At 49.9% G+C, this 12,231-nt stretch overlaps 1 protein-coding gene across 1 annotated transcript; it reads right to left on the bottom strand.

Moving 5' to 3' along the window:
• Positions 1–989: 989 nt before the first annotated feature.
• MORN3 (MORN repeat containing 3) lies at positions 990–10,021 on the bottom strand (the record flags this gene model as incomplete). The annotated part of the gene is made up of 6 exons (XM_082324690.1): positions 9,925–10,021; positions 9,543–9,698; positions 8,687–8,844; positions 6,405–6,564; positions 3,561–3,745; positions 990–1,058 (listed from the first exon to the last, which is right to left on the bottom strand). Exons 2-6 carry the CDS (start codon positions 9,685–9,687, stop codon positions 990–992), a joined length of 717 nt encoding a protein of 238 aa, XP_082180816.1. The 5' UTR covers positions 9,688–9,698; positions 9,925–10,021.
• Between the last annotated feature and the right edge of the window lie 2,210 nt (positions 10,022–12,231).

Genomic DNA, 12,231 nt, shown 5'->3' on the forward strand with positions numbered 1-12,231 from the left:
CTCCTGTCAGCACTGCTTAAATCTTGGGACTGAGCATGTTGTATTGCTGTTATTCTCTCTGAGTGCTTAAATAGAAAAGTAGGTTATCTTTCAGCCTAGAAAACATGAAGAGTCGAGGGAGGAAGCACGGTATTAATCAGGTGAACTGATGACCCACTCTCCCACAGTTTGCTTTTCACCAGCCAGCTGCAGCGCTGCCTTCCTTCGGTCTTGTGGGTGACGCTCAGCAGCGCCTCGCGGATCAGAAGCGCCGCAGCTTTGTGTTGCTGCTGTGTGGCTCTTGCATCCGGTAGAGACGGAGCAGCCGGCGCAGTGCCGTTGAGTGCCGGGGGTCCGGCGCGTGGGCTGGCCGCGGAGCAGAGCCGGGGTGAGATCTGGTGCTCTGCATTCCCGGGGGTGAGGGAGCAGAACCAGCGTCACGTTACAGAACATGCACAGAGAGAGCAAGTAGAGTTGCATTAATAAAAATGGTAATTGAAACATGATCTGTTGTAACTTGAAAAGCCATCTTGGGTCACAGGTATGGATTGGGCTCAGTTTGGGGGGAGTGGGAGGGGACAATGATTTGACCGTACTTTTCCAGGGCTTTGCTTTTATAGCATATAATGGCAAACCTGCTGCTTCTCTAAGGCAATGTGAAAGACCTTGAAACCAACAGGAGTGCTATTTCTTTACAGGAGGAATAAGTCAGAGGAGCTGGGCAAAGAGTCAGTCTGCCTCTCTTCCTGCGTTTTGCTGCTTGTGGTTCTTTTTTTTTTTTTCTTCTTCTTTTTTTCCTTTCTTTTCCAAAATAATGGGGGGCGGGAGGAGGCTTCTGAGCAAAGCCACCTGCACAGCGAAGCATACATGGGCAGCCTTGGGGGAAAAGTGAGGCAGACCATGACACGATACACCAGTGTGGATTTGAGACTCAAATGAATAAGTAACCCAGGATCGTGTTCTTATCTTGCATCTTTTTTTTTTTTTTTTTTTTCTTCAGCATCCGGTTATTAATTTTGGCTGTCATCAAACATCGCCTGGGCCTCTGCTAAAACACCATCTGGATCAGCTAGTTCGATCTAAATAAAAAAGAATACAAATCAGTTACGCAGTGTAATTGAAGAAGCTTAAGGTTTTATAGATCTTGATTACTCGAGCATTAACGGAGAATCTCCCATGTCTCAGGACTTTAGCTTATATTGCAGCCTCTCAGTTACTGTGTCAGAAGTATTGCTACACTTCCCTAATTTTATCAGCACGTTGAACATCGCTTCACGTCCTTGAAATCACTGTGCGTGGAGCGGGCTGATTCTCCTTTAACAAAACACAGTCTTAGACAACACTGGCTTTGGTGTGTAGCCTGTTGGGTCTCACCTATAGTTTTAAAAGGTGAGTAATTGCAGAGTCACCCAAGCGAGCATCAAAGGTCACACAAAAGCAGGAGTCTGGAGTCACGTAACCTGCGTGCCACTGGATGCAGATCCTTGAGAGGGAAGCGCCCGAGCCCTGCCAGGAATTTGTCATCTCACTCTGCCCTGCTTTATGTCCCGATGCTTTCTGGGGCGTTCACATGTGTGGTGTTCTTCCAGGCAGAAGACGTCCAGTCTTTTTCTCATTTATTTTGTTACGCTTTCTGAAGCCTTGGCTTCAGCGATTATAACAGCAAAGTCCACCATGTTGTGTCTTTCCCCATCTCTGCAGTTATGTTCAAATTCTGCCTTGATGCAACCCCATCATCTACATACTGGATTCCTTCAAAGCGTGTAACAATCACTCACTAGTTTTCAGCCGTTTTCTGTCCTGTGCATCCCCACCGCTTATTCTTTTTACCTGCTAATGAAGACCCACAGTGATGCTTCTCCCGTGCAGAAGCTCAGATCCTCACTGTCAGCCTCTTGCCAAGCAAAAGCTGACTATTTAGTCCATCTCTGGTTTTGGCAGTTTCTAATGCTCAGCCGTCATCTACTTTTCTCTAACAGCTGCTTGCGACAGTACTTTGACAAATGGTTTATGAAAATCTGGAGTCAATTTTTCTCCCTTTATCTGTTCCTTCCTTCATATTCTGAGAGCAATAAATCTCTTCCAATGGAAAGCACAATAACAGCAGTGAAAGTTGATGCTTTTTGCTCATAGAGCAGAAGAAAATTGGGTCATAACGTGGTCTTCAGGGAGTTAAATAAACAGCCAGGCTTAAACATCCTGCCTTAGCGAAATGGCAGTTCATCCCAGGCTGCTGGGCTGGGTGGCTGAGGAGGCTGTTCTCAGGTGACCTTTGACAAGCCTTGTGAAGTAAATATTTTTGGCTACAGAAGTACTGCTCCTTTCACTCTTTTTGCGAAACCGAGATTGTTTTTCCCTGGTGAGTATTTGGTGTTTGTTATTCTGCACTGCCGTGGGTGTGCCTAGTACTTACAGGATTAACTGACTTGTCAAAAACGCTTGTGCTCAAAGGGCCCCTGCTATAGAAACCGGATTTGAAAAAACAAGGGAAGCAAAGATGTAACAGCTGTGAGCTTTGGTAGCTGCATGTGCCCAATATCATTTGCAACAACCTTGTCCCTGGAGCAGAGGAGCAAGGTAGGTAGGTTTACCTGCCAGCGGGCCGTGCTATTCCCTGCATTACTGGAATAAAGCCGTGTGCTCTGGTTACCCAGTGCGGTTCTGCCTGGCTCTAAGCAAAGGGGAGCTTCCCCACCTATATCAGGCAGTAACCCTCCCTTGGAAACGCGATGCCTTTGTATTTCATGTGTGGCATGCCGATCACGGGGATTCAAGCTGAGGCTCTTTTGGCTGGCTGTGTCACTTGGAGCCACGTCTGTTCCCCACTGCTCCCCGTGCCCTGTCCTTCTCCGAGGGCACGGAGCGGGGGACAAGCTCTCCCGTCCTCCAGCTCCCCCACCAAAGTGACATGCAAGGACCCGGCAGCTGCCAGGCTGATGGCCTGGGGTGTCCACGTGCCCCATCGTGCATCTCGCTGAGTCTTGGCGACGGGGACAGGGACAGGGACTGGCTCTTCCTCCGCAGCCTGTGTCAGTCATAAGGGAAAAGGGAAGCAGAGCACGTCAGCTCTCAGACACCCATCTGCCCGCCTCGGGGAAGCTACGCGCACCCCTCTGCCCGCAGGGCTGCTGGACATGGACGAGGCCCTGACTCGGGGTGCCCGCGTAGCGGAAATAGCTGATATCAGCGCTGCAGCTGCTCAGGTTTTGGTAAGGTCTAGTCAGCTTTAGCAGTGTGGCTTGGTGAAATCATTTGGTTTTGACGCAAATCCCACTATTGTCTCTGTCTCTATTGTCCCCGTTTCCTTTGTGCTGCTTCAGGTCTCTAAGCAGTTTTGGTGCATGATAACTGCATTTTTTCAGATGTAGGTGATTAGGAGGCTCCAGCGGTGGCTGGACAGGCCGTTTGTCCCTGTGGGGCCGTTAAGGACACTGCTGGCCAAAAGACTCTGAGCACACGCCCCACGAGCTGGAAGCCCCATGGGGGGAATCACTTGAAGAGTGAAATACTACCTGGAGAGCTGCCCCGAGCGCTGATGAATGCAAGCATCACTAGTAAAAATGAAATTTCCAAGCAATTACCTTTGGGATTGGATACTGGGTAGGGGCAGGAGCTTCGTCTCTGCCAAAGTCAATCAGAGTTCCACATTTTGGTATATCTGCTGCCCAGATACCTTCAAACAACTGTCCCTTATCCAAGTAGAAAAACTTCCCTGGGCCATGCTTCCTTCCATCTTTCCAACCTCCTTCGTACCGATTTTCATTAGCTGCAATTAAATACATGAACAGACCATGAAATTTGCACCATTTCATTAAGGGGCTACAAACGAAACCAATCAACACAGCAAAACAACAGAAGAGGAAATCATCTGTTTGGATCCTCCTAGTAATTTCAAGGGGGCTGAGGCACGGTGTGTCGTTCTGCTTTCGTGGTGCTCCGTTTGCTGTGCCACAGAGGGAGAAAAGGCTGCGGAAGAAGCCCACGTTTGCCTGCTTGGAACAAGAATTGCATTCACCTGCTTTGTTCTTCTCCCAGTGATATTCATTTTTTGCTGATATGCGGAGCGAGTGAGTTCAAGGTAAGGCTAGTTGCTGAGTCACTCTTCACAACATGAAAAGTTATAGGACAGAAGTTTCGGATTTGTCACTGCAACAATCACGCAGGATCTCTGGCTTGAAGAGGTTTGCCTGTCCGGGCAAGGAACAGCAGCACTGTCTGATTGTTGTCCAGTCAAAATAATCTTGATTTCAAATAATACTTGTAGTGATGTTTTTCCTCAATGAATTACAGAGCAAGAATTGCTGTGAGTGTCTGAACGGTTCAGGCAATCAGTTACAGACTGTTTTTCCAGCTGTACTGCATCTCTTGGCGTTTTTCTGCAAGTTGAGAGAGGTTTTTTTTGTCTCTGTGCTGCTCTCCAGGAATCCATCCATCCATCCATCACCACCAGGGAAAGCAGAGCTGCCAGGGGAAGAGGGCAGCCTTGTCCAGGGATGCTGGCTGAGAAGGGGCATCATACCCACGGTGATGCTGGGGCTGGGATACATCCCGGCCGCCCTGCTCTCACTAGGAGACTCCTCTGCTGTCCCCTTTTCCCAGATACAGTGTTTCTAAGCCAAAAACAACAGGAATTTCTGACCAAGTTACTTAGTGGGAATATCTTTGGGTCTCAGCTGAACTCCGCCATTCTTCGTGGCAAGAGGTGGCTGAAATACCAGGGCACCCAGCATGGTGCCGCAGAGGTAGCTGGGGATTGCTGGAACATTGTAAGGCAAGAGGGAAAAACCAAAAATGCTTCTGGAGAGCGTGGCTGCTGGGCTATTCAGGCACGTTCTGGTTTACAGGTTGGAGCTGTGGCGGTGGTTATCTTCAGCTTGCATCTGGTGGTGTGCTTATCTGCAGCACCGACCTGCCCTGCCCACTGGTGGGTGCAGCTCAGCTTCTGTTCTCCAGCCACCAACAACTCAGAAATCACTGAAATCACAGACCCAGCTGTGATGGAGGGGCCACTGAATGCCCTGGCTGCACTGCAGCACCCAGCTGCTCGCATCCGCTATCCTCCCAGAGCATCTCGGAGGCTGCGTTGCTCACAGCCGAGACCTCCTCTGCAGACATGCAATGCTCTGGTTTAAAAGCCATTCGGCAACGGGCTGTAGCAGAGGCGGCAAATGATCGCGGTGCTCCCAGCCAAGCTCACCCTCGCTGGGCGCACTGCCACTACAAGCAATTTAATCTTGAGCTGCGGCTCATCGTGACCTCCACTGAAGAACTCCTTTTCTTTCACCCTCGCAAAGCTGCCGGCACATGGGCACACTTCCAGCGGCTGAGCTGAATACATTAAGCTTGTGGGTATGAAATAATTGCTCTGGCTAATTTTAACCAAAAGGAATCCAGCTCACAATCGGTTGCAGGCTACACTGGAGGCAACCAGGCTCTGAAATGGTGCATCAGCCACAGCTCAGCCCCGAGGGGCCGTCAGTTTATAATGCTGAGGGTGACTTTGACGGGAGCGAAGCAGATCAGTGGAAGGAGTTACCCCTGGAAGCGGGTGCTGATTTCATCCGGATGAGCCACCAGTCCAAAGTGACTTTACAGTCATCAGAGAGAGGACAGTCGTGCATGTGATGTGCAGCGAAGGTCGTGCTCGTTCCTCCTAGCTGCTTTGCTTAGCTAATTACTAGCCTTCAGATTACTTTCAAGCAAAAAAAATAGAATAGATGAATAATAATACGGAGATAATATTTCTTCAAATGTTCCTGGAACACAGCGCTTTGTATTGCAAAGGATTGGGATTCTTGGCTTCAGGGAAAAATGTGTTAAACTCCAAGCAAAATAAGGGGAAAAAATTTTCCAAATTTCTATTTTTATGCTAAGATTGCCCCCAACATTCCCAATCTGTGATGTGCTTGGTGTTATTTCTGGGAAGGGATTGTGTACTAATGAAACCCCTGTGTTCACTCAATGTGAGCCAGTGTCGGAAGTAAGAGAGAGGATGGAGTGAACTCAAAAAGAAAACTTCTCTCTTTTTCTTTTTTCTGTGCTGGAAACTGGACTCCTCTTTGGTATGCAGCAGTTAGAAAGTATGTTTGGCAAAGTGCCTGGCTTGAAAAGAGAGATTTGCTCTTCTCTGACCCAACAGTATATTATCTCTAACCCTAACCATCCCAGTCATTTAAATGTAAATCACAGCAAAAATAAGCTTTCATGCGTGTGGGCTTGAGCAGCACAACGCCGGCCCTTGCACAGCCTGTGCTGCCTCCAGCCCCAAACCAGGACGGGAAGGATGACACAGGGGAGCAGCTGCAACCCTGACACAGGGCTGCAGCAGGAGATGCGATGTAGCATCCAGAAATCTGGATGGCAGAGGCACCTGGAGAGCAGCACGACACCAAATCCCTTGAAGGGGGCAGGTGGCCGGTACTTACGCAGCCGCAGCATCCCCTGCCCGCTAGGCCGATCCGCCAGCCACTGCCCCTCGTAGATGGATCCGTCCCGGTAGTACATCCGTCCCCAGCCGCTCCGCAGCCCACCGCTCCACTCGCCCTCGTAGCGCTCGTTGCTGGGGTAAAACGTCACCCCGTAGCCCTGGAGGGCAGCACAGAGATGGCCGGTTAGGAGCCTCTGTATCGAAAGGCATCAGTGTTCAATTTTGGGATATTACTTTTTTGATACGCTACTCCTTTGCTTAGTACTCTTAGACATGGCTGCTGGCAGCCCAGCTCAGCGGCCATTCTTGTGTTGAAGGAAACGAGAGGTGATGGTATGGGATTTTTTTTCTGGCAAATGATTTTATTCCCACAACAAAATCTCAGGTTTGTATCTCAGTGTGTTATCATTGGCAGGATCACTGCTAATATTTAGCTAAAAGCGGGTTTTACTAGTATATAAACCTGCCTGTGGATATGCAGCATAAAAAAGACCTGTCTCTCAATGCAGGGATTTTATGCCTTTCAATCCTGACGATGCTTCCTACAGCCCAGCGTGTCCCAGGCTGGGCAACTCCTTCCCTTGCCCCTGGGCAGACCAAAGGTCTCTAAGTGATGCTAACCATGGCAATGGTTTCGCTTTCTCCTCCATCCATACCCCCGAAGAGGTAATGTCCTAAACAGCCCCTTGCCTTGCTTCTTTCCTCCTTCACAAGAAACTAAAGGCAGCCCTGAAGGCTACCTGTGGTGAGACAGGCAGGCACAGGCAGCGACGCCACACGTGCCTCCCCGCAGCTGGGCGCCGGGCCAGGCTCCCGGGGCGGCAGGCGTCACCCCGGCGGGGCAGGCAAGCTCTGACGTTGAGCAGTCGCTGCTCTTTGCTTTCTCTCCTCAGGCTCGATGCCACTGGCAGGTTTGGTTGGTGAAGCTCTGAATTAAGACCACTGGGTGTGTGCAAGCTGGGGACCCCAGGAGATGTTTGTCTTACATGTTTGTTTGCCATGAAGAGAAATCCAGAGGTACTCCCTATACCAGGGAGTGATACCAGTAAGAAATATTTACATACTACTAATGAGTTTTCCCATAGGAATAAAGTGTTAATTTATCTCTGAACAAAAAATAAAATCAGTTCTGGAAATAACTGATTTTTCTGAGCATTAATTTTATCAAACTGCATGGATGTAAAGGGGAGGCTTTTGTAGAAGAAAAAAACAACCCTAGTGATATTTGGATGCCATTATAAATCTCTCACCAAAGCTCAATCATGCAAAATATATCCTCAAAGAACAGGAGAGGAAGCTCCCTCCAAGAGACTGGAGCCATAGAGCTGCACACCAATTAGAAGCATAAGAGGCTATTAATTTAATTTAAGAGCAGACACAAAGGCGAACACAAGGCTTCCATTGGTAGATCAGAAAAAGTTCCTACAAGGATTTTTGCACATGAGATTGCAGTCATTTTTACCAGATGACTTCCTCATTATGTTCCCTTTAGAAAAACCAGTGATTTATGTGACAGGCTTAATTTCCAAAGGAACTCATGTTATTTGTCTAATATGCTGTAAAACTCCCAGAAGAAGGTACATTTTCCTGCAGTGCTTATAATACAGGTTCCTCTGACTGCTTCAAGGATGAGAGGAATGAAAGGGATGAGGGGGGAGGATTAAGACATGAGATACAAAACCTCTCGTCCCGCTTGGCCGAGCTGCAGGTGAGTCCAAGCAGCGATCGCTGCTCTGTGGCAGCTGGTGGGAGGTCAGGGCTGTAGCCCGGTGACCAGTGGATGGGTGGGATGGGTCTGTCTCCAGAGGGGAGACGGTGGGCGACAGGGCACTCTTGGCCACGCTTGGCTTTTTATGAATGATGGAGTTCACTCTTGAAGCTTCCTGGGCTTTCTGCAGGTTCAGACTAATATTTAAAGAGAGCCCAAGCCTGCAGGAAGGTTTGTTCCTGTAGCTTCTGCCCAGAGTCATGCTGCTGCTTCCCTGTTGCTGGCTGTGGAAACACAGTGCAGCTCCTGATGTGGATGTGATGTGGAGAAGTGAGTAACGCCAGGAGCAGTGAGGCTGGGGAGGGCAGGGAGAGAGGGCTTAAATACCAGAGCTTTTGCTCCTGCTTTCATTTTCTTGTTCTACATATTCATTTCCCCAAAACCCTTCAATGCAGCTCAGTATTTGAAAATTCAGTATTTTAAGTGATCTTTTTGCATGTGTGCACCCAACTCTTCCCCGTGTTTTGGTGAACACTGTCTCGTTAATGGCAGGCGCAGGAAATCTCACTTACGCATTTTCGGTCGTTTTTCCACCAGCCTGTATACACCTTCTTGTATTCCTTGGTTATGGGGTCAGGAATGCTGTATGAGCCATAACCATCCCGCTTCCCAAACTTCCAGTCACCACTATAAATAGCTCCAGTGCGTTTCCATACCTGGATGCCTCTACCTGTTTAACAAACAAGAGGAATGACAGGGAGACCATCGCGGTTGTTAGGAGAAGGGATTACAGGGCTGCCTTCCTATAGCTCCATCCCAGGCAAGGCGGCGCTGCCTGCACCGAGGCAGGTTTATGTCTGGGATTCAGTTTACCTTCCCGAGTCGGATGCATCGTTAATCTTGATCAGGAGCTTCCTGTGTGGCCTTTGCTGAATGCACTTAAATCTTTCCAAACCTCAGTTTACTGCTTGTAAACAAGCCTGTCCTGCTCTGGCTGCTCAGGGCTCAGTCAGGGTCTCCTTCCCCTGCTCTATCTCCTGCAGCACCTGCCACGACTCGACGATAAATTAATATTCCTGAAGCCAAGTCAGGAGCCGAGAGAGCTCCAGAGACTGTGCAGCCAGGGCACATTCTGGCGTGTGGAGCTGACTGCAGTTTGCTCTGTTTGCAGAGGATTTTTAAACATCTATTATCTAGATATTTCGGGTAATTGCCCCAGAGTGCATGCAAAAGCTCTTCAAGTTACCTATTAGAAATATTTCTGAGTACATTTTTGCATGTCATATATTAAAGACATAGAGAGAGAGAGAGTCATACATGAATGAATGGTCTTCCAGGAGCATATACAACCGCGGATGGCTCCCTTCCCCTAGGAACTTTTGTAAAGACATCTAAATTGGTACTTTTTCTCAAAATGATCTGTCTTACCGTGTTTCAAGTTGTCCAGCCATTCTCCGGTGTACTGATCCCCATTTACAGCATAGACCGTGTGTCTTAATCCACATTTCTGTGCTTTCCCATCCCATTCACGCCAGAGAGGCTCTGTAGCCCTCGGGTATTTTACAATAGGCATATTGTTCGTGGCTGGAGAGGAAAACAAATGATTGTCGGCAATAAATTAGAGAGAAATTACTAAGGCAGGTACGGGCAGAACAGTCTATTTGTGAGCTATGTTTTAATATGCACCCGAGTCAGTAATTGATGTCTGGCTTTGGAGGGGTAAAATAGAGCTATAACAAACAGAAGGTATGTAAAAATACTGAAGTACAAACCAGCACTATCTGAAAACAGGCTCACAGCATAGCCTGACCTGTAAATAAGTCTCAGCAGGTTGGGTCTGTGGTGGGCATCGGTCTCTGTGCCTGCCAGAGGTCTTGGGGAGCACAGGGAAAGGCAGCCCCTTCTCCGTACAGCTGAAACCCTGCCAGGATCCTTCCCACAGCCACTTGGCTGCCAGCTCTGTGTGAGGCAGGAGCAGTCGTTTAAGCAAATTAGAAAAGTATTTGTTTGCTAGGAAATATCTCAGGACATTGGAAAACGTTCACAAGATGGAGCGGGTCAGGGAGTTGGCCGGTGTCCCTGAGGCCCACCAGGAGCTGGGACACTTCATACACCCAGGAGTAACATAGCTCAGGCTCCTTTACGGCTAAAAATATCAGTCCTGCAGGTGTCTGGTTAAAAGGGGTCGAAACCACAATGTTTCTATCTACCAGGAGGCTGTGGACTTGCCCCGGGCAGGACAAGTGCTCGTCAGTCAAGCAAGCTGCCAAGGAGGTGGCTTCTGAAGTGACGTGGGTTTTAAAGCATGAACAGCAGGCAGGAGATGATGGGCACGGCGGGGGGGTGATTCGGGTGTCAGAGGTCTGGAGGGAAAGGATCAGCGTGGGGGAGGAGACGGGAGAAGAGGCTGTTTTGGCCCGTCAATACAGAGAGGACAACAGCAGAGTATGGCGCGGTGGTGATTTCTGGGCATTGCCAGTGGAACAGCTTGCTGTTCAGTGCAGTGGGAATGCCGGCACGGACTCAGAGGTGAGAGTGATCTCCTATAAACCATAAATAAACGCCAAGAGGTGGCTGTAGAAACGAAAACCAAGTTTCTCTGAATGCTGTCAACATCCAGAGCTTGGCTGGAGCCCAGCAGTGTGGGATGCTCTCTGATTTTGTCTCCTGGGCTCCCCCTTCTGTCCTGATTCGCTGGACTGAGCCATATCTAGTGATTTTTCTGCACCTCTCCCTTCTTGGATGTGAGCAGAGCTTCCACTCCTGCTGCATCGCGGGTGCTGGGGAGCCCAGCATGGGGGAAAGCTTGGAGGAGAGGGGAAAGGACAGTGCTTCAGGTCATTGCTAGGGAATGAAAGCTAGAAATTATATGTAAGAAAATATAGCTAGCATTCATCCTCAGTTCTCCATGTAGCTGTGGGAAATGGCCATTCAACAGCTATTTGGGGGATATAATTGCTAAAAAAAAGTATTTCCGGGTCCATGATGAGCCTTCCTCCCCCAAACACAGCTGTGTTGGGTAGTGCATGTCCGCATGTCCCACATGGCCCCTTACCGTGGGGCTGGGGGGGGCACGGGCAGGGGTGGGGGAGTGCAGGCAGGGCCAGGGGAGCACAGGCAGGGCTGGGGGACCCGCCCAGGCACTGCATTGTGAGCTCGCACCCGGGGAGGGGTACGGGTTCCTGCCAGGCTGTGGCAATAGGAGAGGAGCCAGAGAATGGGTTCCTGGCTGGTCACTCCCCCTTCAGCTGTTGAACGCAGGTACCTCCTCCACCCACCTCAAGGAGAGGGGGGAAGGTGAAGACCACTATGTTGCAAAGCAGATATTTTGGGGACAGGGTTGCCTGTGATGGCAGAGGAGGATTTGGCCACCCCAGCTGGAGTCCCCTACCCATGCGACTCACCTGGGAGCGCCTTGCTTTGAGGACATCGAGGGCAGGATCCGTCCCTTGGTACGATGGAGTCACAGCCCGCTGCAGACGATGTTTTTTCTGCAATGCAAACACAAGATACACCACAGCTGTTAAGTTCCTCCCTCACCTTTGGGTGCCACAGCCCCTGGAAGGGGGGCTCTTGCTAACATTTGCCAAGGGCTGGCGGTTTGTGGGACGTAGAGCCGCACGTTGCTGGCTCACGTCTGTCCTCCCCTTGCTGGGGGAGCAGAAGAGCCGAGCTACAGCTATGTGCACCCACCCCAACACTGGCTATGACCTCCAAGCAGCTCACGGCCATGAGGAGAGGTCTCCTCACTGCCCCCGCCACATGGGAGCATCACCATCCCATTACCGCATCTGACCACTTCTTTAGCTCAAAGCTTGGGATTTAAAAACCCCAGGGACGATTCCCAGCTGTGGGGGCAGCCCCAGCACCCCGCTGTTTTCTTGCCATGCCCGCCGAGGCACAGCCCATGCGGAGCAACCAGGGTAACACAGGCTGCCGGGAGCCACCTTTATTTCCTGAATTCCCTTCCAAATTTACGACAGCAGTGCCAGGTTTGCGTAAGTGTTAATGTAGTTGGTAATCACCACCCTGGATGTTTTTAGCCACCTACTACAAGGGTGTAGGGAGGCTGGCAGCAAGAGGCAGGTGGTGCAGAGCTGCTCCGGCTGCAGCCTCC

The sequence above is a fragment of the Platalea leucorodia genome (genome assembly GCF_965183815.1).
Source record: "Platalea leucorodia genome assembly, chromosome: 12".
Taxonomy (NCBI): Eukaryota; Metazoa; Chordata; class Aves; order Pelecaniformes; family Threskiornithidae; genus Platalea; species Platalea leucorodia.